A 24317-nucleotide genomic window follows, 5' to 3' on the forward strand; every position below is an offset into this window, starting at 1 on the left:
AGTGTTATTTGTAGGGCAAAACTTGACATTACACCGCATAACATGACCAACTCTGGTTTTTTATATATGATTTTAGTTACGAAACAAAATATTATTTTTAAATGTTAGCCATATTGGCATTTATTGGTGTTGTGGCTTGTCGGCTGATCTGTGTCGATTCCAATCCATTGAACTGCTATCCGGAGCTTTTTGTGCCGTCATTAGACTGGAAACCGGTGAAAGAGGGCCAAGTTATCCCCGCAGGCCTTGATATTCGTCTTAATATAGACACTTTGGAACGAGAGGCAAAGCTCTCGTCAGACGACAGTTTTTCTCAGGAAAACAGTATAGTGGTGATGGCTGACGCCGCTGAGGATACAGTAAGCGAGTCGTTGAGATACATTGCCGGGTTTGTGGAAAATGGTGCCGGAGAATCTAATGTTCTGGTTGACAAGCTTGAGTTTCTTTCGGAGATGAGCTCTGATCTGGAGTACGGTGCAGATATCATGGGTTATTTGCAGGATATTTTAATCTTGTCAGGACTGTACGACCAGAGGTCTGTTGGGGTGATTTCTTCCGAGGTTTTGTCGCAAGTCTCTGAACTGAGCACGAGTATCTTGTCGTCGTCTCTGCGAAACAATCCTCAAGCGCAGGAGACGTTTGTGAGATACTTTTTAGAGCCGAAAGATTTCATTCTACGACTACTTGGGTCCAATGTCAATGAGGTGCTTGTTCGTCGAAGATTGGGTATTTTGGGCTCGTTGGTGACGAACAATATCTTCACAGACCATTTTGACGTGATCCGTTTGAAACTGCTGATACTGTATGGACATGTTGGCGACGATTCTACGAAGGAACGCATTTTGCATATAATCACCGACGTCCTTGGCCAGGAGGAGGACGAGGTGCTGGACCGGCAGTTTGCTGTGCTCGCGCAGGCGACTTTGTGCGAGCAGAGCCAGCTGACTGCAGACGTTCTGGATCTACTTGGACAGCTGGAAAAGGTGAAACTGGTGGACAAGTCCTTATTTAAGGCCACGCCAGAGTTTCTGGATTGGCTCAACACGCAGATAGAGACGCTGCGTGAGCAGAAGGCCCCGCAGCTGGAGCGGTTTAAAGAGCTACGGCATGTTGTGTTTGGCAACCCCAAGGCGATGAGAAAGAGTTATGACGAGCTATGAACAAGTCTAATTAGCGAGGTTTTCACGAGCTTGATCCGCAGTAGGGCGAGCGGGATCAGGCGGTGGCACACGGTTACCACGGCGATCAGCACCAGGTACAGTTTCAAGTGCACCTTGAGGTTGTAGCTGTCCATGACGTCTTTGCCGGTGTTGAACAGACACTGGCCGTTGTTGACGAGCTCATCCTTTGTGCAGTACAGCTTGAGCTTGTCGGTGAAGACGAGGTTGCTGACGGTCATCACACAGTAGTGTGCTGGCGAGAGGTAATTGAGCGCAGACAAAAAATCGTCGAGAGTCATAGCGAGCAGACCGGCCATGGCAACACCGACCGAGCAGATGATGGAGATGACGTTGAGCGCGAACCCGGGATGGTCAAACACCGTGTTGAAAGAGAGCCCAACAGACTCGCCCGCGTTCACCACTAGGCCCGAAGTGTACACCATGGCAAAGAACAAACCAACGTCGTACTGGAACCCAACCACAAACATGAGCAGCACAGAAAAAACGAGCGCATTGAGGATCTCGAACGGGATCTCGATCAGCGTGTAGCTCGCAAAGAACGCGTACAGGTTGGTAGCGTCGTCGCTGTATTCTTCATAGAAGAAGTCTCTTTCCCTTGGGTACGCAGCCATATTGTTGAGCATACCGGTGAAGTACAGTGACACGATCTGCTGGATGAGCCCAAGCCTGTTCTGCACACTGGTGTTGTTGTGTTTGAGTCTTGCAAAAAACAGACTCAGAATCAGCCCCATACCTATAACCTGTGTACATCTAGCAATAAGCACGTTTTTATCTCTGACGAGAGTGAGCATCTGCCGCGCCGTGTTCACGTACAGACCCACCATGAAGTTGACGGGCTGTTTCACGAATGCATGGAACTCTGACTGCAGGTCTGCTTTGGAGCTGAGCGTTCTTCTGGTGACGATGCTGTAGTCTGGAGATGACCAGGATTGGACGATGTAGTCGACCCTTTTGCGAGTCTCGTGCTCGATCTTCTCGTTGGTCGTGCTGTAGGAGATGGTGTCAATGATATGGTCTGCTGCGTTGGTGAATTTAGGCACAGGGTAGCCGATATTGGTGAAATGTTGGAGCAGCTCCTGCTGCGTCCCGTTGAACGTGACCCAGCCGCCTTTTGCGAGCAGAAGGATCGAGCCGAACCCGTCCAGCGACCGTGGCTGGTGGATCGTCATCACGACGGTGGTCCCTGAGTTGGCCAGCTGTTCCAGGCACTCCAGGATCGAGGAGGCCGTGAAAGCGTCGAGGCCAGACGTTGGTTCGTCCAGGACCAGCATTTTCGGCGACGAGAGCAGCTGAATGGCAATAGAAAGTCGCCGTTTCTCTCCGCCGGAAATACCCTTGATCAGGTCGTTACCAACCAGCGTATTGGCACAGTCACGTAGCCCCACGCGTAGGATTAGCTGGTCCACCAGTCCGTTAATCTGCGAGCGCGAGAAGTTCGACTTGGACAACCGCATCCGCGCAGAAAACAGCAGTGTCTCGCGAACAGTGATCGACGGCAGCAGGTGCGAGTCTTCCTGGACCACGTACGAGCAAATGGGCTTGATGGTGTCAAAGTCGGTGAGACAGTCGTTCAGATAGATCGAGCCCGAGTAGGCGTACTTGGTGAACAGGTTCGACTTGAGTCGGCCGCTGATCAGGTTCAGCAGGGAAGTCTTGCCGCATCCGGACGGGCCCATGATGATGTTGAGCTTGCCCGACTTGAACCGGCAGCTCACACCGTTCAAAATGGTCTTATTCGTTTCTCTGGCCATCTTATTGGTGACAGCCAGGTTGATATCGGTGAGAGTAATATCCAACGGGTCGGTATTGGACTCCACAATAACAGGTTCCGAATGGCTCAGCTTCTCAGACGAGTCTCCCGACTTGACCTCACGGGCCATGCTGATATCCACCGGCTTCAACTTGAGAATCAAACCTGCAACCACAAACGTCCCAAGAAAAAATGCAATCAGCACTCCAAACGGCAGAGCTATCCAATTCTCCCAAAACCCAAGAGTCCGCGTGATGTACTTCCCCGAAAACGCCTCGCAGATAGAGTCCACGTCCGGGTTGCCAGCGTACTGCTTGAAACAGTCTCCCTTGAACCCGGTAAACTCATTTGACACCAACAGCCCAAACGAATACCACTGGTACGCAATGTACTTGCACCAGCGCACGTACACAGGCATCTGCTTGGCGTTCACGTACATACCGTTGGTCATTGTTTGGAACGTGAAGTTGAGGTTGCAGATCAGCGTCGCGATGGCCACGTCACGTGACAGCGCCGACGCAACCATGGCAAATGCCATCGAGTTGAGGTGGAACATGATGCTTGCGGCAAAGTAGCGGAAGAAGTAGATCGCGGAGTCGGTCCTGAGGCCAAGCATAAAGTACGTGCACAGCGAGTACACAAGGGGAATGATCAGGTCCTCGGTGAACAACTTGGCTATCCGTCGCGAGAGCACAAACCCGGCCACAGAAACACAGTTCTCCGAGTGCTCGCGGTCATATATGCGCAAGTCCAGCGAGCAAAGACGATAGCTTTCGTAGAGAAGGAACAGGTACGCTTGTAGGGACGAGACTGTGTAAAGAGAGGCCTCGATGGATCTGATTCCGACAATGGTGCTTCCTGGCTTGAAGTAGAGCCAGCCGGTCATGAGACCAAGCACAACGGCTTCTAGTAATAATGCAGCGTAGCCCAGAGGGTTTCTTCTCTCCAAGATGAGGTTTCTGCGAACAAGAATGCGTAGCTCTCTGAAAAACGGAGCTTTACCAACCTGTTGGAACATGTCGTCCGATTGAGAGACGGTTTTTGATTCGTATGACGGGAGAGTGAGAGAGTGCATGTGGAGTTCCCAATTGTGTGCTATTTTGGTAACTCTTTGCAGAGACTCCTCTTCCTGCTTTGGCGACCTCGTGTCCACGCTGGTGAGGTCTATGAGGAAATCAGCAGGGTTAACGGTTTCTGGAATAGGATAGCCGAGCGATGCAAAATGGTCAAACATGCGCGAGTACGTGTCTCCGTAGCACATTCTTCCTTTACTTAGAATAAACACCTGGTCGAACAATCTGAAAATATCGGCTCTTGGCTGGTGGATGCTAAGGATGATTGTTTTGTTCAGTCTTTTGGTGAGCCGTTTGAGCGATTCACATAGTAAGTAGGCGTTGTAGCTGTCCAGACCCGTGGTTGGCTCGTCCAGAAACAGAATGGATGGGTTGGAAACCAGCTGGATACCAACACTCAGCCGTCTTTTTTCTCCACCACTCAAACCTTTATTGACGCGGTCCCCCACCAGAGTGTTGCGGCACTCCTTGAGACCCAGCTCGAGGATGATCTCGTCAACAAGCTGTGCTCTTGCAGACCGCGACGTCAATTTGGGCAGTTTCAGCTCTGCAGCAAACATCAGCGTCTCGAAACAAGTCAAAGTCGGAATTAGTATGTCCTGCTGAATAACATAAGCGTGCCGAATCTTGGAAAGCGTTGGTTCCCCGTTGTATGTCACAGTACCGGATTGAACAAGAGTGGACCCCATAAAGTGCTTCTCGGCTAATCTGTTGAGTAGAGTGGTTTTTCCAGACCCAGACCCTCCAATGATACATGCCAATGAGTTTTCCGGGATTGAAAAAGTCACCGGGTGGAGGATCTGCTTGACATTCTCGTTCGCAAGCTCGGGGTCCACCTTCTTGCTTCCGAACAGGGACTTTCCTCGTTTGCGCGCAGAAATACACAGTTTCTCCACATTGATGCTCACCGGATGCGTTCGCGTGAACGATAAGTTCTCCAACTCAGTTTCCGAGCTCTCGGGAAGGCTGGAAGACACAAATTCCAAACTCTTCATTTAGCAACTAAAAGTGGATCTAATGAAGACCTATAATAATTACAATAATTTTCAAGCTAAAAAAAATACGAGCTATGCTGCTTTTCGAATACGAGGTTCGCTAATCCACGAGTCCACTTGCGGTACAGAAATAACTTTATCCGCGTACCGCTCGCGAAGAAGCTGGATCGAGTCTTGGTCAAGTATGTTCGATCGTGTGTAATTATGCATCGTTGGCGACGAGGGCGGAGACTGCACTGGAGATTGTAGCTGTTTTTCCAGCTCCTGGATCCGTTGCTGGTACTGTTTCTCCTGGTAGATTTTTGCCTGGAGCTCCGTTTTCATCTCTTCGTACTGGCTCTTGTAGTACAGATTCTGGTCGTCAGAGTCGACCCGTTTCGCGCGCAGACTCTGTCGAAGCCGCTGGTTCTCCAGCTCCAATTCGCTCATCTTGTCGCTCGCGTCGTGCTTCACTTGGCTCAGCTCCTGCTTGATTGCGTTATACTTGTTGTGCAAATCGTAGTATCCGTCAAAGATCTCCTTGTTAGCGTCAAGCTCGCGCTTGAACTCGTCGCGCAGCTTCCTGTACTTCTGATCCAGCTCGTAGTTGTCGGAACGCAGCTGTCGCAGCTCCACGTTGTCTGTGACGAGATCGAACTCGCTGATCAGCTGCGAGATCAGCTCGTTGTTCTTCTCGATCTTGTTCGCCAGCCCGCCAGCCACCTTTGGCTCCGCTTCGCGCGGGAATTCGCCAGGGACCGGGTCAGCCTGTTGCCAACGCGCACGGCTCATCTTGATCCGGTTCAGAGTGTCGTTGATCCGCCAGTCGTCGTCCGCGCGCGACGGCGTCATAGGAGGAGCAATCACAGAGCTTCGTCGACTCCCAATCGTGTCGTATCCGTCCAGATTTGCCGGCTCATCAGGGAATCGACTCTCACTGTTTAAATATGTGTTGTACTCAGTAATAGAATCCTGGTCCCCGGCAACGACCTCCGTGTTCAGCGGACTGGGCGACGCGCCAAATATACTGTTATACACCTTGCCGAAAAGCCCCGGCCGGCCAATTGTCGTGGTGTCAAACATACGCGTTTTGTTCCCAAACGGTTCCCTAACTTATATTGACAGAAATTTTAAACAAGAAAAAAATACTTCTAGGGTCTTGTTATGAATTCTGCGGTACTGGTGGTTTTGCTGTTAGTGAGGCTATGCTCGGCGACTCTGAGCTACCCATTTGAAGAATCGCTTGAGTTCAAGCCGCTGAAGAGCAACAATCTGCTTGCGTCGTTCAATTTCAAACTCAACTCGTCAGAGTTCCAACTGTACCAGCCAAAAGGTGAGACTTTGCACTACTCGGTGTTTTCCAAGCTTTTGGGCCCAATTTTGCAGGAAACCAACACCAGAGAACTACACTTGCGCTTCAGCCAGGGATGGTACGACGCAGAGGTGTACGGAGAACTACCGGCCAAGGGTGGTCAGAGTGGGGGCACCGGTGTCGAACTATGGTCCGTGATTGAGGGCACCGACGACGAATCGGTATTCCACGATTGGATCAGGCTCGTAAACTCGCTCTCCGGGTTGTTTTGCGCCTCGTTGAACTTTATCGACTCCGATTCCACAACGTATCCGGTGACGGTGTTCCAGCCCAAATCTCAGTTGCTCCAGCAGAACTCGCTAGAGAACGACTTGTACCTGTTACGCAGTGCTCTACCAAGAGAACCCGTCTGCACAGAGAACCTTACGCCGTTCTTGAAACTGCTCCCGACAAAGGGAAAGGCCGGTATTTCGTCGCTTTTAACCGGCCATAAGGTTTTCAACTCGCAATGGTCGTCGATGTCCATCGATATCACCACTCACTGCTCGGAAACAGGCTGCCATTACGAAATGGACCAGTCCATCAAACTGATCCTCAACGTCCCATTGGCTTTGGAGAGAAACGAGATGCCTATTCCTAAACCTACTCCCGGCTCCAAGCTTAAATGCGATCCATCAAAGTTCTTTGACGCATACCACTGTTTCCCGCTGGATGAGGTTTCTGAACTGGACTACTCGTTGTTGGACTTGTTTGGAAAGCAGATACAAGGAGGGGCTCTGATTTCAAACACTCCAACTAAAGTGTGTGCCGACATCAATAAAAAAGCATGGAACATAGACGTCAACTCCAGTACCAATGTGGACCTACACGACGAGAACGGTAAGACGTGTTTCACCATCACGGATTCAGAGAACTACAACATTCACTTCAAGTCGTCCAACACCTCGGAAATAGCACCGCTTCCTGCTCCTCCAATCTATGCTTCTCGGTCGCTGTCTGGCTACTCCCAAGATTCAGGAGGGTTCAGAATCGATCTGACTAACCCAACCGACGAGGATTCCAAGATCATCATCTTTGAATCCACTCCGTGGTTCGTGCGGATATACCTCCATACCCTGACCATCACCGTCAACTCAACCAACACATACACTGTTGACGATCCGGAGTTCGATACACTGCTGAACGGAATCATCTACAACCCAGCCATTGACCGTAAGAAGCCATCGCATCTCGAGCTGTTAGTGACCATCCCAGCACATACAAAAGTCAAGTTGGCATTGCAGTTCGACAAGTCGATGCTTCTGTACGCAGAGTATCCACCAGATGCCAACCACGGGTTCGAGATTGAGCCGGCGGTGATCTCTGTGCTTGATAAAGATACCAACGATGTTGTCTACCAAATGAGAACCACCACTGCACTGCTGACCTTGCCAACACCCGACTTCTCCATGCCGTACAACGTCATCATCTTGACATCAACGGTGATGTCCCTTGCATTTGGAGCGATCTTCAACCTACTAATCAAAAGAACGGTTACAGAGGAAGAAGCCGAAAGAAAGGCCAAGTCTGCATCTTCGAAAATCCGCGATAGACTAAAGCAACGTGTGCAATCCGTCAAAAATGTGTTCAAACGCTAAACATGACTATATTTTATTTCTTTTGCGCTGATCTTCAAAGAAGTCGCTAATTTTGGCGAGCTGTCTGGCCAATCCACAGGATCCCCAGTTGAGTGCGACCCAGCTCTCGAGTTTGCCCGTGAGGCTCTTCAATTTCAGCTCTATGTTCTCATATTTGTGCGAGTTGAGCAACACATGGAAGATCTCGTCCCAGGTCTCCTTTTGCCAGTACTTGCGAACGGTTTCTCTGAAACCCCATGTGTTTGGTCCAATGGAAACCAGGTCGAGCTGGTGGCCGAACAAGATCGTGTGAAGCACATTGGCGGCACCGTAGTAGTCTGGCTCGTATCTCCACGCGTCCCAGTTACACACCGCAGGGAACAGGTCGTCTTCCAACTGGGCAGAGAAGCGGACGTTTTCTGGGAACAAGGACAGATCGATCGACCGTTCGAAGTCTATGAGTTTTAGCTCCTGGAAGCTCGGCTTCGATTGTGGGGTGAAAGTGAGGACACAGTTTTCCGGCTTGAGGTTGCCATGGACCATTCCACATGCATGCATCTTCAACATTTGACGCAGAACCTGGACGGACAGGTAGATGGAGACCGATTCGTCGATCTTGAGTGTCGTTGACGAGCCGAGGGCAGCAAGGTCCTTGACTGTGCCGTGTTTATAGTACGGAAGAATCATGTACGATTCGTCTTCGAACTTGTAGAAGCCCAGCGGTTGCACAAAGTCGCTGTTGGACTTTTTCTGTAGTTGCAGAAGCACATAGAACTCCCATTCCGTTGGGGGAGAGTTCACCTTGACCGCGACCTGTGTTCCGTCGGACTTCTCGCTTAGATACACGCCTAGCTTTCTGGAATCGTCTAGCTGTTTGGTGAAGCAGAACGTCTCGTCCTCGAAATTCATCATCAAATGGCGGTTACCCATGATAGGCGCACCGCGGGGCTTGAGCAGACTTTTCAAGGTATCGAGCTTGTGCGCGTTGGAGCCCGAAAAGTGGAATTTTGTGTCGTTGGAGAGCTGGTGCTGCATTTTGGCGAGCAGATTGCGCTGCAGCTTGGTGTCGAAAGGGTTGATCAGCACGTCTGCAGTTGCCAGAGTGCTGTGGACGGGCTCCTCCACGAACGGCGAGCTCATCATGCCGGTATCTTCGGTGACAAGTTTCTGCGGTGTAACAGGCTTGTGGTGTTCGATTGTCTCGGTGACAAAGTCGCTGAGTCCTTCATCCAGGGGGTTCTCGTCGACCAACGGCTTCGACTCGGTCAGGGGCTGGTTAATCATCTGGTACACCTCTTTCATCGACTCCTTGGAGAAATAGGTCAGTGTGGGCGAGTTGAGCAGTTTTGTCTCGTTGTCGTTCTCCAAGGTGATAGTATGCTTTTTGAAGGGAGTAAGTGGCTTTGCCTCTGCCTTGCGCTTCTTCGCAGAGTAGTAGACTCCACGACTGAGCAGAAGAACCTCCATTAAACTCTTTTCTCCATCGTCGGAGTAGAGCAGGTCGAAATTAAAATCAAACTTCTCGGTGCGCTTGCCCGGGTTCTTGATGATCTTGGTGACAGGGAACCGCGCGTCTTTGTCGTTGAACACCTCAAACGAGGTCTTGTTGGCCAATGGCACCTTCTGTTGGATCAATTTCTCGCCAGACCAAGACGTTGGACGTATAACGTTCTCCTTCTTGGAATTACCTATCGTGTCGAGATGGGACCAAATACCGGCAGAAGCTAACGAACTTCCAGCCTCTGCATCATTGAAAACGGCAAACGACTTGGAAGATGGTCTCGAGGAGGCCGTGCGCGTCGTTCCCAGCCCCCCACCAGACGGATTGTTCAGAGCTCCCAGACCTTGGCGTTTCTGTGGTCCTGCTGCCGACTGCTGTTTGCGGATCTTGAAGTTCTCAAACGAACGCGTCAATCTCCCCATCGGCCGGGCCTGCGAGTCGAGTCCCATCTGGTACAATTCCTCGGCTTTCTTAAAATCTCCCTCCAGCTCCATAAAATTGGCATAACTCTCGTAAAACAAAGCAAGCCCCATTCCGATCTTCTTCTTCAACAGGTACTGAAAAATGTCGCGTGGGTTGTCGCTGAACTTGACGTACTCCAGCCAGACACGGAAATAGCGAATATCGTTCTTGTAGTACTGGTCGTCTCTAAAATCGTGCGTGATCCGCTCCAAAAGCTGGATCAATCCAGACTCGGTGGACCCTCCTGATGGGAAATGGGTGTGGATCCACTCAAGGTACTTTAGATATGGCTCAAGTGGGTCGTCAAGGTCATCCAGTGCAGCCGCCTCGATCGAAGCCTCCAATTGGTCTCTGTCGCGGGAAAGAACCTCTTTGCGGGTCTCTTTGTTCAGAGACAGTGCTTTAGTGAGCCCACTGGCAGAACGGCCCTGCTTTAACGGCTGGATATTCTCCTTGTCGGCCTCAATGTGCCCGAAGTCGGTCGAGTTGCCCGAAACCATCGACCCGCCGCTGGTTACGCGTGAACTCATCGCGTCTTCAATCATAAACAAATAATTTTAGTTTATAAAAGTTCGTGCATTAGCCTTAAATATTTACATGTCATGCCATTTGGGCTCCTTGGTCAGGATGAGGAGTATCTTGCGACGAGTCCTTCGGCAGAAGATACTTCTTGAACGCGTCGTTCTTCTCCTCAAACGGACGCGGTCCTAGCAACCGGATCATATCGTCTCTGGTCAAAACTTCCTTGGTGAGCAACTCCTGGGCCACCTTCTCCACCTCATCGATCTTCTCGGTCAGAAGCTTCTTGCACTTGCCGTGGGCCTCGTTGATCACTCTCTTGACCTCATTGTCTATAAGCTCGAACGTCTCTTCACTGAACAGCTTGTGCACTTGTGCCTGCTGGTTCGACGTCTCAAACGTGATGGTTCCTAGCTTCTTGGACATACCCAGACGCAGGATCATGGCGTTCGCCATTTGGGTGACCTTCTTGAAATCATCCGCAGCTCCAGTAGTAACGTCGTCGAAGTTGATCTCCTCGGAAACACGGCCTCCCAAAGCCATAATCATACGGTGCTCAAACTGTTCCTGAGAAATCAAATATTCGTCGCCAGGTAAATATTGGGCGTATCCCAAAGCACCCTGGCCACGAGGAATGATCGAAACCTTCAGAAGCGGATCGGCGTGCTGCAAATACCAGCCACAGATCGCATGACCTGCCTCGTGGTAAGCAACAGTTTTCTTCTCCTCTGGAGACAAAACACGGCTCTTTCTCTCCAAACCGGCAATCACTCTTTCAATGGCCTTCTCGAAATGAACAAGCTCAACAACGTCACAATCCTCTCTGGCAGCAATCAGTGCGGCTTCGTTACAGCAGTTCGAGATGTCAGCTCCCGAAAATCCAGGAGTCAAAGCAGCCAGTCTTCCGGCAAACTCGTCGGTCACCGGCTCGGCAAGCTTCAACGGTCTCAGGTGAACTTTGTAAATGGCCTTTCTGCCCTCAATGTCCGGTCTATCAATACTGATGTGTCTATCAAATCTTCCAGGTCTGGTCAGGGCCTTGTCGAGGATATCTGCTCTGTTTGTACCTGCCAAAACAACAATGTGGTCTGTGTCTTCGAAACCGTCCATCTCAACCAGCAGCTGGTTCAACGTGGCTTCCTTCTCGTCGTTGGATCCCATCGGGCCAGCTTCTCTAGATTTTCCAATTGCATCGATCTCATCCACGAAAATAATACACGGAGCGTTTTTTCTAGCTGTAGCAAAGAGATCTCTCACTCTGGAAGCACCAACACCAACATACATCTCGACGAACTCGGAACCAGACACAGACAAGAACGGAACACCGGCCTCTCCAGCAGTGGCCTTGGCCAAAAGCGTTTTACCTGTACCTGGGGGACCGGACAAGATGGCACCCTTTGGAATTTTGGCACCGAGTTTCTCGTACTTCTGAGGTTCTTTTAAGAAAGTGACAAACTCCATGATTTCTTCCTTAGCTTCATCGCAACCGGCAACGTCCTTGAACTTGACGGTGATGTCAGTCTCCTTGTTGAATAGCTTGGCCTTGGACTTGCCGAATCCCATGATGTTGTTCAAAGGACCTCCGCCCTTGCCATTAGGACCTCTCTTCTGGAACTGTCTGGCAAGGTAGTAGGTGCCTCCAATCAAAATCAATGTAGGCACAAACGGCATGATGTATGAAAAGATGCTGGAACGACGTAAGTACGACACGGGGATGCGCTCGTTGTTTGGAATACCTAGTCTGTCCTGGACCTGGTCGATTTCTCTTTCGAAAAACTCGACAGATCCGATGGAAAATGCAATGGATTTCGGATGTTGTGTCACCAACTCGGCCTCAACAAAAGTCCCGTTGATGACATTAATCTTCTTCACTAGACCTTTCTCAAGGAAATTCACCTTGAAGTCCTGGAAAGTCATTTGGTTGTTCTCCTCGCCCGAGTAACTGTTCAGAAGCAGAGTAATCACCAGTCCAGGAAATATCCAGTCGGTCCATTTTGTTCTTTTGAAGAGATCTTGAGGCGGTCTGTTGGGATCTTGCTCGTCTTTCTTGTCCTTCTTGTTCTTGTTCTTGTCGGGCTCTTCATTGAACCTACGTCCACTATATTGGAAAAGCGACGGTCTTGCCACTGAGAAGCATCTGTTTTGACCCACCCGACCAGCTGCCAGCGGCTGCAACCGCATTCGAGCCAGCCCAGGTCGAAGTCTTGCCATGGATCCTTTCACAAACATGGCCGAATAAGTTAATATGTGCTCGCCACCAAATATTTTTTGAGAGCCCGAAGTACCGGGTAACTACATTTCACAAGATAGGCATACGATGATTAAATGCAAGCGTAGTTAATCAAGTAGGGTATCAAAAGGTCTCCTCGTCGACCATCTTCACATCGTTCTCCTTGCCGGAGTCCAATGGGGTCTCCAAAGGAGGATCTTCCGTTGGGATCTGGAATCCCTCGGTGGTGCTATATAGAATTTCCTGGATATCTGCCACCAACTGGTCCACAGAAACCTCAAGTTGCTCCGAGTTTTGCAGCTTACCGTTGATGTTCTGCGTGAGAATCTCAATGTCCCGGAGCTTGTTGAAGTAGAAGTTTCTCTCTGTTTCGAGACTCTGTTGTACCATTTTCATCTCCTCGAGCTCTGCCTTGGCAACCTTCACCTCCTGTTGCAGTCCAGACGACACTCGTGTTCCAGAATAACTCAACGTGGGCTTTGGATGCAGAGGATCCTTGGCCTTTGGTGTCACTCCAGTAAGAGACGTCTTTCTGCTACCAGGAGTTGTTCCATTCAAAGACGAGTTCGAAAACACCCTGCGCCCAGCAGACGTGGTGACGGACCCGGCAGAACTCACCACCGCTTTTCTGCGGGACGTGGCATCGTAGTCGTCTAGTTTGTTCTCTGACCATAATCGACTCATCCATTGCAGAAACTCCAAATTGTCCTGGAGTCTGCATTTCATGAGTTTCTCAACAGGAACCTCACGGGAGATCCTGTGTCTCGAAAACCCGCTCTGAAGGATCTTGTAGTTTGTGAGGGTTTGGTAGTCGGAGGTGGGATTGAAGTTGACCTTTCCCATCGGTAAGTCTCCGAAAATGGAGTCGAAAACCTGGCAGTAAAGGGCCCCATTGCCACACTGCTCGATCTTTGTGTAGTTTAGCTGGTATGTGGTGTTGATCCACTCCAGAAGCTCCGATCTCGACGCACCAACAGCCATGGTGAGAAAGTAAACAACGCGAACTTTTTCGACGCGACGATCGTCTATTAGGGGGGGTTACAGCAAGGAGCTTAATATAGGTGGCTATGGTGGACTTTGAGGTGTGGAGACCGGTTAGGTAGTGACCAGGATCACCACCCACGAAGTTCTGTCCCCACGACTGCTGCTCCCACCATGTGCACTCCGTCTCTGCTTCCACTTTTCCGGGCACATAACCTGCACCCACTTGACAAAAAAAATCACAAGCCTTTTATTTTGTTCATGAGCAGCGAGGAGTTGGAGAAGACCGGGGACTCGCCCGCGGAAGCCGTTGACGACCTTTTTGGCGACGAGAGCGACGCAGCCGAGGCGACCGGCGTCGATGTCGCTGAAGAAACCAAGATCGATGACGACGACGACGAAGAGGTGGCCGAAGAAGAGTACCAGCCCACCCAGCTGGAGGTTTCGTTCCCAAGACACCCGCGGTCGCACGTGCCGGAGGGTGGTGCGATTGGATTCAATTTGCCTCGGTACCTGTTTGTCGACCCGGAGCCGTTTGCACCAGCAACGTTTGAGTCGGGGCTTAAGGAGTTTGTGCAGGACTCGCACAAAACCAGCACCAACAAGGAGTTACAAGACTCGCTCGAGTTCAAGAAACTGGAGATCCAAAACACGATCAGATGGAGATATGCCAAGACCGCTTCGGACGAGCTGTACAAGCAGTCGAACTCGTCCATTGTGGAATGGGAGGACGGCTCCATGTCGTTGAAGATTGGCGAGGAGTACTTTGATATACGAGTCAAGAAGAACGAGGACGATTTGTTGGTGATAGAGCAAGGCGACCTGTATGTTCCTGTGCAGGAGTTGGACAGATCGATCCAGGTGCTGCCATCGTCGACAAGTTCCAGAGCACACAAGATTCTGGCCAACACGCTGCAATCCAACATGCGGTACAAGAAATCAAAGAAGATCAACACAATAGTGACGACAGAGGACCCAGAGCTGAAGGCCAGAGAGGTGGAGAAAGCGCAGAGAGAAATAGAGAAGGCCAGACGGAAACAGCTCGCAAAGCTGGCCCAGGAAGAAGAACGCCAGGAGCGGGAATCCCGAACCACGAGCGTGGTACACTCGATTGACGCTGGCGAGGACGATGAGGACGAGGACGACAACGAGTACAACGAGAAGGACGACTTTGTGGTCAGCGACAACGAGCAAGACTCCGGGCTGGACGACGACGAGCTGGACCAGGCTGCCGAGAAGCTGCGGAGCGTGAAGCGCGCGGGCGAGGCGCTGTACAAGGGTTCTGCGGAGCCTGCTGGGGACGACGATGACGACGACGACGAGGGCACTGTTTCGCGGAAGAAACGGCGTGTTGTTCTGGACGACGACGAGGACTAGTTGCATGTACTATTTTACTGGCGGCCGGGTAACTCCCCATTTCCCCTGGCAAAAACACCAGAGGTTTTCCGTATGTTTAATTTTCAAACAGGTAAATAATAAAGACACTAAGGCGAATCTACTAAACGATGTCTTGGAACGGTAAGTAATTGAGCAAAACGTTGAATTCGACAGCAAACTAACCAATCAGCATACACCGACAACTTGCTTGCCACCCAGAAGCTGGACAAGGCTTCTATTTATGGAGCTGACGGTTCTTCGTTGTGGGCCACCTCCAACAACTTCCAATTGCAGCCAAACGAGATCCAGGAGCTGGTCAAAGGGTTCTCTGACCCTTCGCAGCTGTACGCGTCTGGTCTGCACATCCAGGGCCAGAAGAACGTGTGCATTCGCGCAGATCCAAGATCGATCTATGGTAAGCACGACGCAGAGGGCGTGCTCTGTGTCAAGACCAAGCAGGCCATCTTGATTGCACACTACCCTGCCGGTGTGCAGGCCGGTGAGGCAGCCAAGATTGTGGAGCAATTGGCAGACTACTTGATTGGATTAGGATATTAGGACATACAATGAATAATTTGGAACCTTAGCAATATGTAGTGGTAGCTAATGCCAGACACGGGTAACACCAGCTAAGGCTTGATGATGTCCTTGGCGGTTCTGCCTGCACAACCGTACGGGTAGATCAGAACGTCGTCCAACGACCAGATGCCGGCCTTGTAGTAAGGGTCGGACTTGAGGAACTCGATCACCTCGTCTCTGGAGTTGGCCACGATGTTATAGGACGAGCCGGCAAACTTAGTTTTTGTCTCGTCTGTGAAAATGGCGCCGCAGTTGGTGACTCCGTTAGCAAACCCGTTCGGGATGTTGGCGAGGTGTTCGCCTCTAACAGATAACCGGTCCTGTAGAATGTTAGCTAGAGAAAGCAATTGGCACTTACGGCTCCAGGCTTGTCGTAAACGATAACTAAATACTCCATAACTTGAATAATGATGGTATAACTTTTTTCCACCAAATATAATTATCGGCCAAGTTTTCTTACTAATCTATTATATATGCTACCAATAGCTTAGATGATGGAATCCATCTTGCTGAACACGCTCACGACCGCGGCAACAACCTCCAACACAAGATCACCAGGCTGATCGGTGTCGATCTCCTTATTAATCTCCGTAAACAGGTTCATTCCAACTCCTACAGAAGACCCTTTATCGACAAACGGATACTCGCTGAATTGGTTGAGGATCTCGTCGGCTCGAATAAAAGCGTTGTCTCTGCTGTCAAAGTTGAGGTCCATGAGTATGTTTTCTAACACGTTGGCAGCACAGCACCCGGTAACCAGACAGATGGTTCTAAGGTACTTGTACTTGACCGATTGTGGGAAGTACTTCTCGTCGTACTCGAGAATAAAGTTTCTGTTTGTGAGCAGGGCCAGAATCCGTGATGTTACATTTCTCTTGGGAGTAGGGTCTTGGATAGGATGCGTGGCCATGTCGAATAGTAAAAAGTTCTTTCTTTCGGTTTTCAGGACTCCCTTGTCCACGAGTCCCTTGGCGAGTCTCTCTCTGACCTGTTTGAGCTGGTAGTTGATCTTCATCAGGTTCCACGTCTCACCAGAAAGCAGGTCGATCCAGTTCGAAACACTAAGGTGTTGCGTGTCGTTTTTGATGAGTTTCAAGGCCTCGTCCAACAAGGTCTCTCCTGTAAGCGATCCGTCGCAGCACTCGATCAGCCGGTCCGGGAACTCAAACCGCTTTCTGGCTGGGTCGTTCACCATCCGAATCTTGCCCCGGAAGGCCAGCTCCAGGATAATTAGCCCTCTCAGGGCGTACGAAATATTGTCATTCCAAAACGACAAGTATCCCTCTTTGTCTTTCAATCCAATAAGCAACACCTCCTCCATCAGAGTCAGCACCGGCACCTGGCTGTTCTTGCTCGAGTCGGCAACGTCATTAGGATCGTACGCAATCTTGTGTTCTCCGGCCTCCTCAAAAGTTCCTGAGGTGTCTTCTGCAGCGGTCGACTGTTTGCCCCGCCGTCTTGAAAGTCCCGACGACATTGTTTTGCTCAGTTATGCGAAATGCCTTATTACCACGTCCTGTCTTGGGAGTACGGAAAAAACTCAACTGCTCAACACAGTAAAGGACGATTTGTTGTCTCTTTTGAAAAAGCCCAAGGGATTTTCGGGCCACGCGCACGACTAGGCGCACCTAGCAAAAATTCCACGGCTGTGCACAGAATATTCTGCTGGTGCAAATGGCTGAACGATTACCAAGGGCCACTCTGAAACAGAAGATCCAGGTGCTGGACTATCTGCACGGCCCGCCGGCCCGGTCCCAGAAAGAGGTGCTCGACCATTTCCGGCAGCTCGCCCAGTTCGGCATCTCACAGGCCACTCTCTCTACCTGGTCTGTGAAGGAGAACGAGCTCCGTGCAGAGCTTAACAACAACCCCAATTACGAACAGTACCGCCGTAAGCCGCAGATGAAGTTCCCCGACGTCACCAAGGCCGTCGAGAAGGAGCTCGAGCACCTGGCCGCCGCGGGGGAACCGATCACCGACAGACTCATTTCCGGCCTCTTCATCAAATATATGGTGGAATTTGGGTATCCGACAGAAGATTTCCGGTTCAGCAAGGGCTGGCTCTATGCGTTCAAGAAACGCAACCTGTTGCTCAACAGCTCCAAGCAGAAGACGCTCTCGCCCGATCCGGTGCCGGAACCCGCACAGGACCCCCCGCTCGCCATCAATTACGACGAGATCTTCAATAACCAGCTTGTCGGTTTCAACACCAGACTTATCCATTCCGACGATAACTTTGACAACTTCCTCAACAGCATGACGCCGACGCCGCTACCGCAGCCGGTCAACCCGCCAGAGCGCTTGGACGAGGTCAGTGTGCAGCCTGTCCCGCAGATCCTGCCCCGGCCAGCAGATAATCTTCCATACTACCCAACGTTCCAAAATCCGCTGGTCAACCACCAGCCACGCAAAACATACGTCTTGGAGAACTTCACGCACTCTAAGGGCTCGCACCCCAATTCGGAGAAGGTCGAAAAGATCTTTGAAAATATCACAGAAGGTTATGCTACAATATACAACTCTGGAACCTCTGCTATCATGGGAATTCTGTCCTATCTCAACCCGTCTAGAATCTGCATCAATAATTCCGGCTACCAGGGAACCCATCGCGTGATCAAACTGCTATCGAAGCTCACAGGGCTGCAGAAACTCACTCTCGAGGAAACCGACCAGCTCACTCCTAATTCGGTCATTCTCTTAGAAACTCCAATGAACCCAGAAGGATACCTGCTCGACATTGCCAAGTTTGCCAGAATAGCACACGAAAAACACTGTTTCCTGATCGTGGACTCCACACTCGCCCCACCACCATTGCAGTTCCCCTTCAAGCACGGCGCAGACTACGTCGTGTACTCCGCAGTCAAGTATCTCGCCGGAGTGTCTGATCTGGGTGCAGGATTTGTTGTCAGTAGGAAGAAATCCGACAAGGCCAATCTCCACAACGAAAGACACTCCTTGGGAACCACCATCGCAAACTTCGACTCGTTTCTTCTGCTGCGGTCGTTAAGAACGTACAAGATGAGAATTCTCACTCAGTGCCAAAACACAGAAAAGATCGTCGGATTTCTGCGTGCTAATCTCGACAAGTATTCCTCTGTCATCACGAAAATCCATCATTCCTCTTTGCAAATGGACGAGTTTGTCAAAGAACAGCTGAACGGCTATTTCAACCCCGTGCTTGCTATCGAACTGGCTTCGCAAGAACTCGCACAAACCATCCTCACAAAGTTCAACTTCTTGAGCAACAACCCAAACATAGAAGGTGGTGAAACCGTGGTCGAGTTGACCGCTGTGAACGCCAACTTTATCAATCCATCAACAAACAGCAACCTGCTCAGATTCAGTATTGGATGCGAGGACTATGAAGATATCATCAAAGATATCGACCATGCTTTGATGAACGTTATTGAGTCTGGTCAGCAGACCCACGCGGTTTAACCTCTCTCTTCAATGGCTGAATGACGTCCAATAACTCGTTTTTCACAAAAACGAGATAGTATGGAGTTGCACTGTTGTTCTCGCTAAAATTCAATACTTCTTCGAGAGTCACCTCGCTCACAATCTCGTCGTTGTACTTTCTGTAAAGGTTCGACTTTGGATCTCTAATATAAATCCAATAATGACCGTAAGATGCCTGTCCTCTGTGGATAAAGATGGCAAAGACAGAGTAGCCGATTTTGGTGAGATGCTTGAATTGTCCGGAGATTAACGACTGAAGTCTCTCGATCTCGCTCTTGATCTCGGCGAGCTCCTTGTCGATCTTTTCGATCTGCTCAGTTAAAACCTCCACAACGTTGGAGTCAATTAGTAGCCCGATATCATTGAGTGCTTGGGACTGCAAAAACTGACGAGTAGACTCAAGTGCGTCTCTCAAAGGCAGTCCGTGTTCGTTTGGCTGAGACAACTTGCGTCTACGCTCCTGGAGCTCAGAAATCTCATGTTTCCACATAAACACCTCCTTTCTTCTTGAGATGAGATCTTGGTCCGTCGTCTCCATGTACCGGTCCATATAAAGGTTCTCTTCAAATGGAAGTGGTTCAATGGATTTGACAGGAATGAGTCTCTCTCTGTCAAATTGGACTCTCTGAATTTGAATCTGTAAAATGTTTGGCAACTGAGTAATTGTCAATGACCGCTTCACCTCTTCATTATCGAGCTGCAGCAAATCCTCAGTGAAATAGGTGTCCAAGGCATCGTAAATATCCTTTGGATGGTCACCAATGTTGACAATCAAGTTCAGGAATCTCTCCTCTTTTGTCCGTGGTGTAGCAGACTCGACCTCCTCTTTGGTCTTCGGATCAACAGGAACAAGAGTTTGCTTGGTCTTTCCATAAAACAGCTCTTTCACAATATCCATCTGTTCGTTGTCCGAATCCAATTTGCTTGGCTCCAGAGCGCTCTCGATCTGAATGAGAACATTCTCAATGCATTCGGTGACATCCTGTTGACGACCAATCTCTAAAGCGTTCTCGATCTGGTCGGCGCTGATTTTGGCTGTAGCTGCAGTCTGGAAGCCTGGTGAGTCTAGAGTCTCCTCGACAGGCTCGTCAACCTCCATCTTAGTTTCTTCAGGCTCTGTCACTTTGTTAGTCTCTGCTGTTGGAGCCGACTCGACAAGCTCCACCTTGACTTCCCCATGGGTTTGAACTTCTGTTCTCGGCTCGGCGTCTTCCATCTGAACATCATCCTCCTTTTTCCCATCATCAAACTCGACTTCATCGCTGATTGGACTGAATGCAAGATAGGCAAGTTCTCTGGTTGGCTGAACACATCTCGAATCTTCATGAATAAGTTTATCATAGAGATCTCTCAACTGATACATAAATTGATAAGATCTTTCCGTTTCTTTGTATCCGATGGTTCTGCCACCAATTCTTCTCACCTGGTAATTTGTGTCCGTTTCGATGTTAGTGTTTGCAAATGTCTTATTGAAGTCCAAAATTAGCGATCTCAACGGCTCAATGACAAAATAATACTGAAGCAAAGAGTTGAGGTAGCATGTGTTTCCAATATTGTTCAGCCCTGCCGGTGTCTTTTCGATCGAAAGCAATCTCGAATCTAAAACACCTGAGCTCAGAAAGCCTTCGATGAGCTTGGATTTCTTGGTCTCGCCAATAGTTTTCAAACAGATCCATAGTTCATAGAAGTCGATATTGACCTCCTTGGCTGCTCTTTCCTGGAAAATCCGAACCACGGACGAGTCGTCAGCATAAGGATCGCAACCAATGAAACGGTAGGCCTCCTCCACAGATGGATTAAAATGAGAAAACTGTGGAAGATTGGAGTAAATGTAGCTCACAAGCATCAAACTCTTCCGCTGAAGAGCAATTGTCATCAATGCACGTGAGTATAGGGAAGAGTAGTAAGACGACTCTTCTGCCTTCAGTTGGAAAGCAGTGATCAAAACATCATCATCAACAGATGGATCTGTCTCCAAAGTTTCATAAGCTTCTGAAATGTCAAAGAATGGCTCGGTTTCCAAAAACTCACGAATCTTCACACTTTCTCGGAACTTTCCAACTTTTTCCAACGCTTCTCTAAATGTGGACCGTTCGTACTTACTTCCACTGACAATCAAATTGTTCTTGTATGCTGTGATGAGCTGCTCGTCGGTCAAATGCTCTGCAACTTCTGGGTTTGTAATGTCAAATCCGAATTTTTGGAAGCAGCTCTTGAGCTCCAAAAATCCAACCACTCCTCTTGACCTCAAAGTGGCCACGAACATGGCCAAGTCATTTCCTTGTCTTGAGGTTGCACAGTAGGTCAATGCATCAAACAGCTCAGGTGTACTATCTGGATTGATACTTGTCATTGTATTGTAACAGTCAATGATCAGTTTATCAGAATAGTATGGACATACACTCAGCGTAGTCAAAGCGGTCACATATTGGAACTTGTCCCAGTACTGGAGCTGGCTAGATAAATCGGGCTCGTTCAAAATGCGGAAAACCGGGTGCATGTCTGTAGGAAAAGTAGTCTTTTGCTTGAAAAACTCCGAAGTCGGCGAGAAGATTGATCCAAGATACAACACTTCGGTCAGAACTCTCAAATAGTAATCGTAACCAACCTGTTTAAATTCTCCAAGATCCGAAAACCGCGGTGGCTGAAGTTCCTCGTTTATAACCCGGAAGAATAGTTTTGCTGGAAGTAGATCAAGATGCAGATGAAGCCTCAAAACAGGAGAGTTGTTGGGTTTCAAAGTTTTGATATCGTCTGTATCTAGATTCGTGAGGGGTCCCTTAAGCACTTTGAATAGAGTATTGAGACATTCGAGGGTAGACGGGACGTTGAGACGGTCTGCCGCTTCGGCAGGTAACTGTGATATGAACGAGGAGAATCTGAGCTCTATTTCTTCCTTTTCAAAATGCTTCAAATCGTCGTAGTTCATGATGGAAGGATAGACCTCAATTCTTAGAATTGTTCCTGTTACCTCGCAAATGTAGTTTGCAGAATCAATCACGGTTGGAATGGAGTTGAGAAGAACTTGGTTGTTGTATGACTGTTCAGGATCCGAGGCGTTTGCTGTGTATGACTTGATTCTCGCAATGTCCAAGAGCAGGTCATTTCTATCGCTTTCTAGCAGCTGGTTGTCTCCAAAGCTGTAAAACTTGTGTTTGACGTGCATTGTATTTCCTTTGCCTTTGATTTTGATTCTGAAGTGGAAAAGTGGGTGCTTGCATATGGTCAATTGAGGTGACGGGGTGATGATCCCGTTGATGGTCCAGAGCTTCCGTCCGTCATCTAACTCCGAAGGCTTGGCGATGTTCAGCGGATCAAATGCGGAAACAGGGATCTGAGCCTGGTACTTTTTAGCGGAGTTCTTAATAAATCCATTTAGCCTCTCGGCATAGTAAACGGTGTCTTCATTCAAAATTCCCTCGCCTAGTCGTTGTTCAAAATCGAATCCACTCAAAAAGAAGAACGGATCGTTCCTCAGATCGTCCAGGATTCGCTCACTGGTCTTGAAGAACTTAGACTCGTTGAAATTATAAGTATCTCTAACTAGACGGGGAGGAATCTCCTCCAAATACGGAGGAACCGCGTTTGGATAAGGAGGCTCGTTGTCGCTAATGTCCGAGTCGAGCTCGTCGTCAGCAACAATCAGCTCCTCGTCCCGCAAAGCAGAAAACTCGTCGCCTTTCTGTGGTCCAGTGGGATACAGCTCGTCTAATTCGGTGGATTTGGTTGGTATGTTTCCCGACTCCGAATAGTCGGGAGGCGGATCAGATTCGGAAATCATGTTCTCTATCGTGATCAAATGCTTAAAAACAACAATTGCTCAACAATCAGCACAACTGACCCGTTTGCTTTAAGAATGGGATATTTAAACAAGTTTGTAATACTGATACGACTTGCCGGTGTGAGGTGTCGAAAAGAATATTGAGCTCTGGAATTTTTCAACTTGAACTCTCTCGTGATATATGACGTCTCCGGTTCCTGCTGACATCCCCACGGAGACCGGTGCTCCTTCACGGAGCCCTTCCAAGCTAGATTTTGACTTCCTTCCCGCGGCAGTCACCTCCAACCCTTATTTCGCCGCCGGTGGAGGACTAATGATACTTGGTGGCTCACTGGCTATTCTGCGGAAATCGGTCTCATCGCTTGCAAGTTTGGCTTACCGTCGAATGCTTGTCGACCTGGAGCTCAGAAGCAGTGATAAATCTTACGACTGGTTTCTACATTGGATGTCCAACTACAAAAAAACCTCGTCTCGACATTTGAGCGTCCAGACCAAGTTTGTCCAGCACCCTAACGGGTCTATCTCCACAGGGTTCACGTTCGTGCCCGGACCCGGTAATCATTGGCTCAAGTATAATGGTGCATGGTTTTACGTGAAGCGCGAACGATCTGAAAGAGTGCACAACTCGGGAATACCGATGGAAACCATCACGCTCACTACACTGTTCAAAGACAAGTTTCTGCTGGCGTCGATTCTGGACGAGGCTCGTGCCATGGCCATGAAGCTAGCCGAGGGAAAGACCGTGATCTTCAAGTCGTGGGGCCAGGACTGGCGGCCGTTTGGACAGCCCCGGAAGAAGCGATTGATGCAGTCGGTGGTTCTGGACGAAGGAGTCAAGGAATCAATTGTCAACGATGTTAAAGAATTCTTACAGTCTGGAAAATGGTACCACGATAGAGGTATTCCTTATAGACGGGGGTATTTGCTTTATGGGCCTCCAGGGTCGGGAAAGACCAGTTTTATCCAGGCATTGGCCGGAGAGCTTGACTATAACATTGCCATAATGAACATCAGTGAACCGAACCTGACCGACGACAGATTGGCATACTTGATGAACAACATTCCGGAGCGCACGATTCTGCTGCTCGAGGACATCGACGCGGCATTCAACAAGCGTGAACAGAATAGAGAGCAGGGGTACGTTGCAGGAGTCACGTTCAGTGGCCTGTTGAACGCGATCGACGGAGTCGCCTCGGCGGACGAGATTCTCACGTTCATGACCACCAACCACCCTCAGAAACTGGACCCTGCGCTGCTCAGACCGGGCAGAATCGACTATAAGGTGCTGATCGACAACGCGTCAGACTACCAGATCAAGCGCATGTTCCTGCGGTTCTTCCCTGACGCGGAGGACAAGGCAGACGAGTTCTTGGCCAAGCTGAAACAGCTCGAGCTGCCGTACGTGAGCACGGCTCAGTTGCAAGGTCTGTTTGTGCAGTTCAAAGAGAGCCCTGATGTGGCACTGCAGAACATTGACATCCTGAAGCAACCGCACATAAACAATTTCTTTTATGAATGAATG

The 24317-nt window shown here is 49.6% G+C and overlaps 21 protein-coding genes across 21 annotated transcripts; 12 read left to right on the forward strand and 9 right to left on the reverse strand.

Annotated features, from left to right (window-relative positions):
* Positions 1 to 101: 101 nt before the first annotated feature.
* OGAPHI_000467 (uncharacterized protein) lies at positions 102 to 1160 on the forward strand (the record flags this gene model as incomplete). The annotated part of the gene is made up of 1 exon (XM_046205792.1): positions 102 to 1160. One exon carries the CDS (start codon positions 102 to 104, stop codon positions 1158 to 1160), a length of 1059 nt encoding a protein of 352 aa, XP_046064543.1.
* On the reverse strand, positions 1145 to 4999 carry OGAPHI_000468 (uncharacterized protein; the record flags this gene model as incomplete). Its single annotated transcript, XM_046205804.1, has 1 exon — positions 1145 to 4999. One exon carries the CDS (start codon positions 4997 to 4999, stop codon positions 1145 to 1147), a length of 3855 nt encoding a protein of 1284 aa, XP_046064544.1.
* OGAPHI_000469 (uncharacterized protein) lies at positions 1476 to 2368 on the forward strand (the record flags this gene model as incomplete). The annotated part of the gene is made up of 2 exons (XM_046205815.1): positions 1476 to 1705; positions 2140 to 2368. 2 exons carry the CDS (start codon positions 1476 to 1478, stop codon positions 2366 to 2368), a joined length of 459 nt encoding a protein of 152 aa, XP_046064545.1.
* Positions 2907 to 3506, forward strand: OGAPHI_000470 (uncharacterized protein; the record flags this gene model as incomplete). Its single annotated transcript, XM_046205826.1, has 1 exon — positions 2907 to 3506. The coding sequence occupies one exon, from the start codon at positions 2907 to 2909 to the stop codon at positions 3504 to 3506; it is 600 nt and encodes a 199-aa protein (XP_046064546.1).
* A 72-nt stretch (positions 5000 to 5071) lies between the features above and the next one.
* OGAPHI_000471 (uncharacterized protein) lies at positions 5072 to 6061 on the reverse strand (the record flags this gene model as incomplete). The annotated part of the gene is made up of 1 exon (XM_046205837.1): positions 5072 to 6061. The coding sequence occupies one exon, from the start codon at positions 6059 to 6061 to the stop codon at positions 5072 to 5074; it is 990 nt and encodes a 329-aa protein (XP_046064547.1).
* Positions 6062 to 6142: 81 nt separating this feature from the next.
* Positions 6143 to 7927, forward strand: OGAPHI_000472 (uncharacterized protein; the record flags this gene model as incomplete). Its single annotated transcript, XM_046205848.1, has 1 exon — positions 6143 to 7927. One exon carries the CDS (start codon positions 6143 to 6145, stop codon positions 7925 to 7927), a length of 1785 nt encoding a protein of 594 aa, XP_046064548.1.
* Positions 7928 to 7933: 6 nt separating this feature from the next.
* Positions 7934 to 10414, reverse strand: OGAPHI_000473 (uncharacterized protein; the record flags this gene model as incomplete). Its single annotated transcript, XM_046205859.1, has 1 exon — positions 7934 to 10414. One exon carries the CDS (start codon positions 10412 to 10414, stop codon positions 7934 to 7936), a length of 2481 nt encoding a protein of 826 aa, XP_046064549.1.
* Positions 8102 to 8374, forward strand: OGAPHI_000474 (uncharacterized protein; the record flags this gene model as incomplete). Its single annotated transcript, XM_046205870.1, has 1 exon — positions 8102 to 8374. One exon carries the CDS (start codon positions 8102 to 8104, stop codon positions 8372 to 8374), a length of 273 nt encoding a protein of 90 aa, XP_046064550.1.
* OGAPHI_000475 (uncharacterized protein) lies at positions 8822 to 9914 on the forward strand (the record flags this gene model as incomplete). Its single annotated transcript, XM_046205881.1, has 2 exons — positions 8822 to 9080; positions 9469 to 9914. The coding sequence occupies 2 exons, from the start codon at positions 8822 to 8824 to the stop codon at positions 9912 to 9914; spliced, it is 705 nt and encodes a 234-aa protein (XP_046064551.1).
* A 55-nt stretch (positions 10415 to 10469) lies between the features above and the next one.
* On the reverse strand, positions 10470 to 12617 carry OGAPHI_000476 (uncharacterized protein; the record flags this gene model as incomplete). Its single annotated transcript, XM_046205892.1, has 1 exon — positions 10470 to 12617. The coding sequence occupies one exon, from the start codon at positions 12615 to 12617 to the stop codon at positions 10470 to 10472; it is 2148 nt and encodes a 715-aa protein (XP_046064552.1).
* OGAPHI_000477 (uncharacterized protein) lies at positions 11353 to 11820 on the forward strand (the record flags this gene model as incomplete). The annotated part of the gene is made up of 1 exon (XM_046205903.1): positions 11353 to 11820. The coding sequence occupies one exon, from the start codon at positions 11353 to 11355 to the stop codon at positions 11818 to 11820; it is 468 nt and encodes a 155-aa protein (XP_046064553.1).
* A 124-nt stretch (positions 12618 to 12741) lies between the features above and the next one.
* Positions 12742 to 13599, reverse strand: OGAPHI_000478 (uncharacterized protein; the record flags this gene model as incomplete). The annotated part of the gene is made up of 1 exon (XM_046205915.1): positions 12742 to 13599. The coding sequence occupies one exon, from the start codon at positions 13597 to 13599 to the stop codon at positions 12742 to 12744; it is 858 nt and encodes a 285-aa protein (XP_046064554.1).
* Positions 13600 to 13838: 239 nt separating this feature from the next.
* On the reverse strand, positions 13839 to 14525 carry OGAPHI_000479 (uncharacterized protein; the record flags this gene model as incomplete). Its single annotated transcript, XM_046205926.1, has 1 exon — positions 13839 to 14525. One exon carries the CDS (start codon positions 14523 to 14525, stop codon positions 13839 to 13841), a length of 687 nt encoding a protein of 228 aa, XP_046064555.1.
* On the forward strand, positions 13861 to 14976 carry OGAPHI_000480 (uncharacterized protein; the record flags this gene model as incomplete). Its single annotated transcript, XM_046205937.1, has 1 exon — positions 13861 to 14976. One exon carries the CDS (start codon positions 13861 to 13863, stop codon positions 14974 to 14976), a length of 1116 nt encoding a protein of 371 aa, XP_046064556.1.
* Positions 14977 to 15048: 72 nt separating this feature from the next.
* OGAPHI_000481 (uncharacterized protein) lies at positions 15049 to 15534 on the forward strand (the record flags this gene model as incomplete). The annotated part of the gene is made up of 2 exons (XM_046205948.1): positions 15049 to 15067; positions 15167 to 15534. 2 exons carry the CDS (start codon positions 15049 to 15051, stop codon positions 15532 to 15534), a joined length of 387 nt encoding a protein of 128 aa, XP_046064557.1.
* A 71-nt stretch (positions 15535 to 15605) lies between these two features.
* Positions 15606 to 15952, reverse strand: OGAPHI_000482 (uncharacterized protein; the record flags this gene model as incomplete). The annotated part of the gene is made up of 2 exons (XM_046205959.1): positions 15606 to 15858; positions 15948 to 15952. The coding sequence occupies 2 exons, from the start codon at positions 15950 to 15952 to the stop codon at positions 15606 to 15608; spliced, it is 258 nt and encodes an 85-aa protein (XP_046064558.1).
* A 90-nt stretch (positions 15953 to 16042) lies between these two features.
* On the reverse strand, positions 16043 to 17032 carry OGAPHI_000483 (uncharacterized protein; the record flags this gene model as incomplete). Its single annotated transcript, XM_046205970.1, has 1 exon — positions 16043 to 17032. The coding sequence occupies one exon, from the start codon at positions 17030 to 17032 to the stop codon at positions 16043 to 16045; it is 990 nt and encodes a 329-aa protein (XP_046064559.1).
* OGAPHI_000484 (uncharacterized protein) lies at positions 16641 to 17177 on the forward strand (the record flags this gene model as incomplete). The annotated part of the gene is made up of 1 exon (XM_046205981.1): positions 16641 to 17177. One exon carries the CDS (start codon positions 16641 to 16643, stop codon positions 17175 to 17177), a length of 537 nt encoding a protein of 178 aa, XP_046064560.1.
* A 52-nt stretch (positions 17178 to 17229) lies between these two features.
* On the forward strand, positions 17230 to 18993 carry OGAPHI_000485 (uncharacterized protein; the record flags this gene model as incomplete). The annotated part of the gene is made up of 1 exon (XM_046205992.1): positions 17230 to 18993. One exon carries the CDS (start codon positions 17230 to 17232, stop codon positions 18991 to 18993), a length of 1764 nt encoding a protein of 587 aa, XP_046064561.1.
* Positions 18959 to 22795, reverse strand: OGAPHI_000486 (uncharacterized protein; the record flags this gene model as incomplete). Its single annotated transcript, XM_046206003.1, has 1 exon — positions 18959 to 22795. One exon carries the CDS (start codon positions 22793 to 22795, stop codon positions 18959 to 18961), a length of 3837 nt encoding a protein of 1278 aa, XP_046064562.1.
* A 181-nt stretch (positions 22796 to 22976) lies between these two features.
* On the forward strand, positions 22977 to 24314 carry OGAPHI_000487 (uncharacterized protein; the record flags this gene model as incomplete). Its single annotated transcript, XM_046206014.1, has 1 exon — positions 22977 to 24314. One exon carries the CDS (start codon positions 22977 to 22979, stop codon positions 24312 to 24314), a length of 1338 nt encoding a protein of 445 aa, XP_046064563.1.
* Positions 24315 to 24317: the final 3 nt, after the last annotated feature.

The sequence above is a fragment of the Ogataea philodendri genome (assembly GCF_020536065.1).
Source record: "Ogataea philodendri strain CBS6075 chromosome Unknown scaffold21, whole genome shotgun sequence".
Lineage (NCBI taxonomy): Eukaryota > Fungi > Ascomycota > Pichiomycetes > Pichiales > Pichiaceae > Ogataea > Ogataea philodendri.